Raw genomic sequence first — 7,608 nt, forward strand, 5'->3', positions numbered from 1 at the left:
AAACTTCCTGAAAGTAGTTTACCATATAGTTTCTGTACAGAAAGGTCCAGAATATTGCAAGAATTGGCTTGTAGAAGTAAACATGAAAATAGTTCTTGAATCATCCAGAAGATAGTTTTGATGATTAGGCTTTTACTTTGAAGTTTTCTACCTCCAATATCTTTAATCTAGGATAGATGCACATTAGTGATATATTTTCCTTTTCATTATATCCATTAGAGAGTTATTAGCTCAGCATTTGCAAATCTGTCAGCATAATATTTTACCCTGAAGACCACTAGTAAATATATGGTAAGGAAAGAGGACAAAATACTTACAGCTGCTGTAGAGATGTGAAAGCAATTCTTAAAATATACTCTTGCTCTGCTAGGCCTGTAGAAAATGATAGAGTTGAAACAGTTCAGCACGCCTCAAACTTGGTTCCTAAGTTGACAGCTCTAATATCAGTTGCCATGAGCAGCAGTTTCTTCTGAGGAAGACCTAATTTACAAGAAAAAGTGTTGGTTTGGAGTGCTGCTCCTTTACTTTTTTCCCCGTTTAAGATATCTCTTCCATGATACCAATACAGCAAAAAATAGAATTGTATCAAAAATACACGTAGAACAAAAGCAACAGTGGCCAATTACTCATTTTGCATCTACTTGTTTGCATGTTTTAAGATTAATTATTGCCATCTTTATTATTTTAACAGTGGTTCAGCTGAAGCTTCTCTCTTGAGAAGCAGATTTGTTGCAAAAAATAAATCTTACAGAGAGCCTCAGATGTCTGACTGCAATTTTCCTCCCTCCCCACTTTGAAATATCTTTATCTTCTGCCCTGTTCCCACATTACTGATGGGAACAAATTAAAGTACCTCATAGCTGGTAGTTCATCAGGGAATGTAAGAATTGTTACATTCCTACATACAATACATACAAAAGAAATACATGCCCTACCTATGCTTTGTTTTATTTCTTTTTATTTACTGATATTGGTTGCAAGTTGTAAAATGTGTTTTGTCACTGCATTAACCCACCATGTTGTTGCTTCAAAGAAAATCCCTTACTTCTTGAATTCTACTTGCATGCATTCAAGGAAACAAAGCAAGACGCTTTCTGAACTGAGGGAAGAGGAAGAGGATGCTGGATAGGGTGCAATACTGTCTCCAAATAGGGTGCCTGGCAGTAAGCTTGAGTTATGGATGTTATTTCACATTATATCCCATTGCTACATGCAGTGCCATTGTCTTTCGCCCTCCTCCTGAAATCATACTCACCATTTTCCTCCAGGCTTGCTTGCTAATTTCTTGTCCTTATTGTTTGGTATTGTTATATCTCTGCTATGAGCATGTATTTCAAGCTTTCCTTTTCTTGATATGCATTTTTGCACGTCAGTCATTCCTACCCCTGGATAATATTGAATGAATCTGTGTAGAATGCACGCCACAACTAACCACTTCAATCTGATGCTTCACATCTTCATCTTCATCTCTGAAGTACAGTGGTTATGTGAATTGATGACATTGCTGGAAAGATAGGTGTTTCAGTTGATGGGCAGAACAATGAACCTAAAGAACTATTTTTAAAAACAATACCTAAAGCAGCATTATGAAAATTATTGTATAAATATTGTTATCGGATTTAGTTCTGCTATTACCATGCTTCCCATTCATTTTGTGAATAACATTTGATGCACTGTAAATTCCTGGTTAGAAAAAGGTTTCTCTTTGGATAGTATGCTGCATTTTCCCTTTGTAGATGCTTTGTAAACATCTTCTGTATTGAAAGGGGGCAGTTGTTTTTCTGATGCTGCCATTTGAAGCATGTGCCAATATACTTCTACTGAAATGCTGTTCACTTGCAATGTATTTCTCATTGATTTGTATTAAGTAAATTAAATTGTCATATTAATTATAGATTGCTGGACAATTTTAGACCACTTGTAGTGCATTGATTCTTGTCTCATGGAGCCCCTGGAATTGAAGGCATGCTCTCGGGACATGGTTGCCATAGTTGCCTTTTGATTTGGTCTCTCAAATTTTCAGAAATGATCTTACTTTATTTCTTGGGAGGACCTGGTAAAATTCTAGGCATCATGGCATAATCAAGGGATGTAAAGCTTGGAAAGGGTCATAGTGTCTTTTATCAGCTGATACAGTTAGTAAAAGTGGACAACGTATCGGATGCATAGATCTTCCATAACTTCAGTATACAGTGCATTTTTATGTGAATAATATCTGTTCTTATCAGACTGATAATTTCTGAATATTTGTATTATGAAATAGGATAGTGCAATTACTTTGTGTACAAAAATTGTCTATATCTAGTATACCTTATTAGCACAGAATATATATGTATAAATGTTTCATGTTAATGTGCAAAAGAAATTGCAATAAATTATTTTTTCCACTGACCTATAGAAATCTTGTGATTTTCTTTTGGTAGAAAATGGTATTTCATTGTTTGATGCAAAACAAGTATTTTCTCCATAGAATAATTTGCAGTCCAAATTTAAATAAATCATTAAGTCATTGTTCCAATATTTGCAAATGTCCAAAAGTCTCACACATTCAGGTTAATGAATCACATCCGCAGATTAAAGTAATGTTCAAAATGGATTAATGCTTCAAAAATAGTAGACAAGGTTGCAAAAATGCATACCTTCCTTTGAAACTCTTGGACAATATTTAACAATCAAAAATTATTAGCCATCCACTTTGAGCAGGATGTACATTACCAACCAAAGCTTTAGGAATGGGAAATGAAGAAAGGAAGCCATACACTTTCTTCTCCATCATCTCATTATTGGACAACTGTACATCCCAGGACACCATCAGAGGTTGCCCTCACTCGATTAGATGCACAGCAGCAATTTGGACTTGAAGTTGATCAAGCTTACCAAAACTTTAGTGGTGGATCCTTAAGACACAGGATTTCTGACAGCTGTGGTTGTGTATTGATGTAATTCATGCAAATGGCTCTGAAGAAACTGAAGTTCTGTATCACACTTCAAGCTGATGGAAGATGGAGTGCCGGAAGACTTAAATAATGCTCTGATTTTATATTCTACCTTCTTAATAACTTTAAAATATTAAAGCTCCTTTTAAGCTACTCTGTAACATAACCAGTTTCTTAAAGCACTAGAATGATAACTCATGTATTGTGTTCATATAAGAACTTTTTATCTCAGTATGATTTAGGCAGGCACTTAACCACTTCTATTACTGAAGCTGATCTTCACTTAAATGCCACATTCAGCTACTAAAATTATACTTTGGTTAAATATTGTTCTCAGATAACAGTTAAACACTTCTGCAGGTATTTAGTTCTTTTATATGTGCTCTATGGCCTCTTTTATTGCACTGCAGTGATTTGCTTTTTCAATAGAAGCTCTCTAGCTGAAACGTGAGCCAGAGTAATTACCAAAGTCTGTTTCAAAGGTCTTTACAAATGCACATATTTTATTTTAGTATTTTTTGTAAACAAACAAACAAAAAAACCCCAAAAAAACCCAAAAAACTTGAAGCAAGGAGAAGGGGAAAGCAGCCATGAAATTGCAAAGTATGAAATGCTAGGCTGTTTGTAATCTTCTGGATCATATGCTTTCCTTTGAATTTGGATAGGCAGGAGAAACTGGGTTTCAATGGTGTTTGTTCTCTGGCCATGCAGGGGACTCTGGGACTCTAGTGCTAATTTAAAGTTGGCACTGCAATTGGCTTCCACAATGCTGATTTGGTGCTTGGTAGGAACAATCTCTGGAAACATAACTTCATGTTTGATTCTTTTTTTTTTTAACAGAACAATAAAGAATGGATGAAATGCTCATTTGGATATCTACTTACAGAATTATCACAAAAATGTCTTCACTGAAAGGGTATTCAGGCTTAGGAACAGACTGCCCAGGGAAGTGGTGGAATCAGCATCCCTGGAAGTGTTCAAAAGACATGTAGATGTGGCATTTGGGAATATGGTTTAGCAATGAACACAGCAGTGCTAAGTTAATGGTTGGACTCAATGGTCTTAGAGGTCTTTTCCAACCTCAATGATTCTATGTAAAGGACATCCTTCAGGAAGGACAGATGAAGACAAAGCCAATAAGGTTATGTGAGATTTTTTCTATGACCTGGTTACGGTGTATAATGTAGCTGTTAGTACAAATCATAGGTGACTAGTTGCAAGTTCACATTTGAAAGACAATCATATGCACAAGAAGGAAGTAGGATATGCTAGCATTTGATATGAATAAAAACTGGGTGGAGCTGTATACCCCAGAACCTTTTCTTTGAGTAAAACTCTGGTAAAATCCAAAGCTAATAAACATCTGAGTGTGCTGCAGTCAAGCTCTGCACTGTAATGTACACTCTTGTACTCTGAAATTCTGATAGCCTTGTCAATAACATCTGTCTCCATGGAGGCAGGGCAAGGCCTGAGGCATCGGTATCCTAAAATGTGTTTTTCATTCACCATGTAGACAGGTCAACACTTACATATATTGTCACGAACTGTAAAATGTTATCCAGTGCATTTCCAGAGCCATCATATATTAAAAGGGAGACAAAAAAAATCGGTCATCATGTTCTATCAGTATGAAAACTTGAAGAGAATTTGGCATTTATGTTCTCCAAACAGTCATCAGACAGTAAGCATAGTGGTACAGATGGGAATTTATGGGCAACTGGAAATTAATTCTGTCAGTCATGGTGTTGGCTTATTGTCTCCAAGTAAAGGGAAGTTACTGGGCTTACAGTCCTGTTTTATTTTAACAAGATTTTACTTTTTGTTATAACAAGATCCTTTCTTTCCTGGGGGAGAGAGTTTGAAACTGTTGGCATTTCATACACCTACCTGAACATGAGGGGGGAGCAAGTAATAAGACAGTAAAAAGAGCTGTGTGAATGTAACTATAAAAAAAAAAAAAGGAAGAGGTTTCATTACCCAATCTATAGTTGCACATACTAGGCACTATTTTTTTATTACTGTTCTTTAGACTTCTGGCTGACAGTTGTGGAAAAACTGCAACAATACATGCTGTCTCCACTGATTCATTTTTTATTATTAGCAGGAAAAGGCTAATGTTCTTTTTTATCGTAATCAACGGGTCTTTTTACCAATGCAGTTGTTTTGGAGATAATGGCTACTAGGGAATGTAAGAACAATTTTGTGATTAGTATTCTGGGGTGAAGTTGTGTGATCTCCTTTATAAAGGTTTTGTTCCAGACTATTCCCCATATCCAGCAATCAGATGGGCATTGACTTTACTACTGGGTTTTTTTTTTCAGAGATGATTATGCACCTAGTACAGATTCAGTGCTACAGAACAACTCTACTTTCAAGAGAAGCAATTCTGCGTTATGGGGATCTATCTGTTCATATGTTAGACATATCTGGCAGGAAACCTGTATGGGGTTTTATATTGCAGGTTCTCAAGGTCATTCTAGTCTTTCAGAATTGATTTTACATTTTGGTAAGTGTGGTGTCTTGTCTAGTCCTCAATCAACTGACTTGTGTTTAAAATGACAGAACTTAGCTGAGTGCAGGCAAAAGGCTGAAAGTGTTCTTAGTTGGTGTTGAACATAATCCTGAACTGGAGACCAATTAAGCCAATAGTCCTTGAGCCTTTGTTTCAAAATAAAAACAAACAAACAAAGACCGAGAAAAACTACATAACCATAGTTTTCAGATAAGAAATAAAACTCTGAGTTCAGTAATGCTACCTTCAGCACCTATGTCAATATGAGCATAGTGCTGTAATGAACTGTGTGAAAAAGAAACCATCTTCATAAATCACACTGAAGTATGCCATGTAGTAAGTGTGAAGAAATGCACATCTATTTCTCGCGAGTCCTACACACTCTTTTTAAGATTCCTGGAAAGAAAAGACAGCCAATTATGTCCTGTTATTTTCAGATATTTTGTGCAAGTCAACTTAATTAATGTTAGTTTTACCTATTCAGTCTTCAAATACAATCTGATTTGCAAAAAAACCTGTATAATGAGGTTGAAGAGTAAGTATCCTTTTTCCACAGAGGGCATATATCTCACATTTAACTTCTGGGTAGGCCACTTTTATTTCCTTGCTGCTTGGACCCGTGTCCAGGAGAAAAGAGGATACTCATGAGGCCTATACAAAATGTGCAGTAATACTGTAGTAATATTGATGAAAGCACTGTGTGGGGTCTGGGTAGTTACTTCTAGTCCTTGTCCCTAGAGTCCTTCTTTCTGTTTAATGTGGAACATATGAGCAATCTTGGGAGTGCAGTTATTGGCAGGGAAGGGTACAAATAGGGACAGCAGGGAAACACTTGAGTTCCAACTAAAATGATCCAAAAGTGTCTCAGATTGCAAGCAAGCATTGTTTTCTCATCTCCAACTCATACTGTGTGAGTTTAAGGTTTGGTATACATACATTGTTAAACTGGAGATGTCAGTATTTTCTCAAGCTATAATGAAATTTTTCATCATGGAGATGTCAAGAAAAATTCAACCTTTAGTTATGAAATACCTGTCTTAGAATAGGTTTTTTGCTTATTCGTTATTGTTCATGATTAATTTTCCTGTTGTGGTATCTGTAGGTAAATGTTGACTTGTATTTTCAATTGGAAAACACAGCACTACAGCTGGAGACAATCTCTTTTGTCTCTTGCATTCCCAGGTATGTCGCATTTCGACTACTAGCCCTTCACTGGCACAGCTGCCAGTCCACAGTTTTTGTGTTTCTTTTTGTCTAGTGGAAGAAGCTAGCCTGTTTTGTGTCAGATGATGTCATGTTTTCTAATTAAATGCTGTGTGTTGCTGTGTGCTAATATTTTTCCCCCTGTTGCTACAGTAATACCAGGCAATCTATATAGAATGTTGCAACAGGAAGCAAAAAGGTGTTGAGGAATACATTCAGTGCAGGTAGCTCCGCGTGCAGCTGCAGTGAGAGCTGCAGGTTGAACCCTGGGTTGCAGGAGCCCCAGGCAAGAGGCTGTGACCTGGTGCCAACCCTTTGCACAACAAAGGGCAGGAGAACCTGAAACCCAGCCAGATGACCAAACACCCAGAGACACCGCAGAAGCCAATGACCCCCAGACTTAGGTGTGCTCAGACTGAGGGTATAAAAGCCCGGGCGTTCCTTTGTTTGGGGTCCCTCCTCAGAGGCATCAGCTCATGCTGTTATTTTATTTAGTTATGGCAGCAAGATTAAATTATTTGAAGGATCTGAACATCTGAGGCTCTTCTATGGGAAACCTGTGACCGAGCTGGTAGGAAACCTGGTCTGACTGGGTAAGTGTGGTGTGTGAAGCTGTGAAGGGGTCTCAGTCCCAACTCAGGTATGGCCAGAGTGGCTGCTGGACGGTTTTACAGGGAAGTTTCCTTAACAAAGGGTTAGAGTATTGTGTCAGGCTTTGAAAGCTCTGCAAGGCTGACAGGATAAAGCCATAATGGTTGCTTGGTGTATAATCCTACCTGTAGCTCTCAGACCAAAGTTTGAGTGCTATCCTGAGGAAAAGGCAGTGAAATTGTCAGAGGTGCTCTGTTAGAGCATTTCAGTGCAAGAGTTTGGACTTTCCTTGTTTGTGTCCTCCACTGTGACAGCAAAAACTTACTTCTCTGCCTTCCATAATTAATAGGAATACTTTTTTCCATA

At 37.4% G+C, this 7,608-nt stretch overlaps 1 protein-coding gene across 2 annotated transcripts in view; it reads left to right on the plus strand.

Moving 5' to 3' along the window:
• The window catches only part of GUCY1B1 (guanylate cyclase 1 soluble subunit beta 1), a 43,279-nt gene extending 40,888 nt beyond the window's left edge, over positions 1 to 2,391 (plus strand). The window contains exon 14 of one of the 2 annotated variants that reach the window (XR_010430093.1): positions 18 to 2,391. Coding sequence is in view for 1 of the 2 variants with exons in the window: in XM_064652314.1 (XP_064508384.1) it covers positions 1,075 to 1,098 (24 nt within the window). In the remaining variant the exon portion in view is untranslated. The remainder of the gene's footprint in view (positions 1 to 17) is intronic. The other variant, XM_064652314.1, reaches the window with a different exon arrangement.
• The last annotated feature ends 5,217 nt before the right edge of the window (positions 2,392 to 7,608 follow it).

The sequence above is a fragment of the Pseudopipra pipra genome, chromosome 4 (assembly GCF_036250125.1).
Source record: "Pseudopipra pipra isolate bDixPip1 chromosome 4, bDixPip1.hap1, whole genome shotgun sequence".
Taxonomy (NCBI): Eukaryota; Metazoa; Chordata; class Aves; order Passeriformes; family Pipridae; genus Pseudopipra; species Pseudopipra pipra.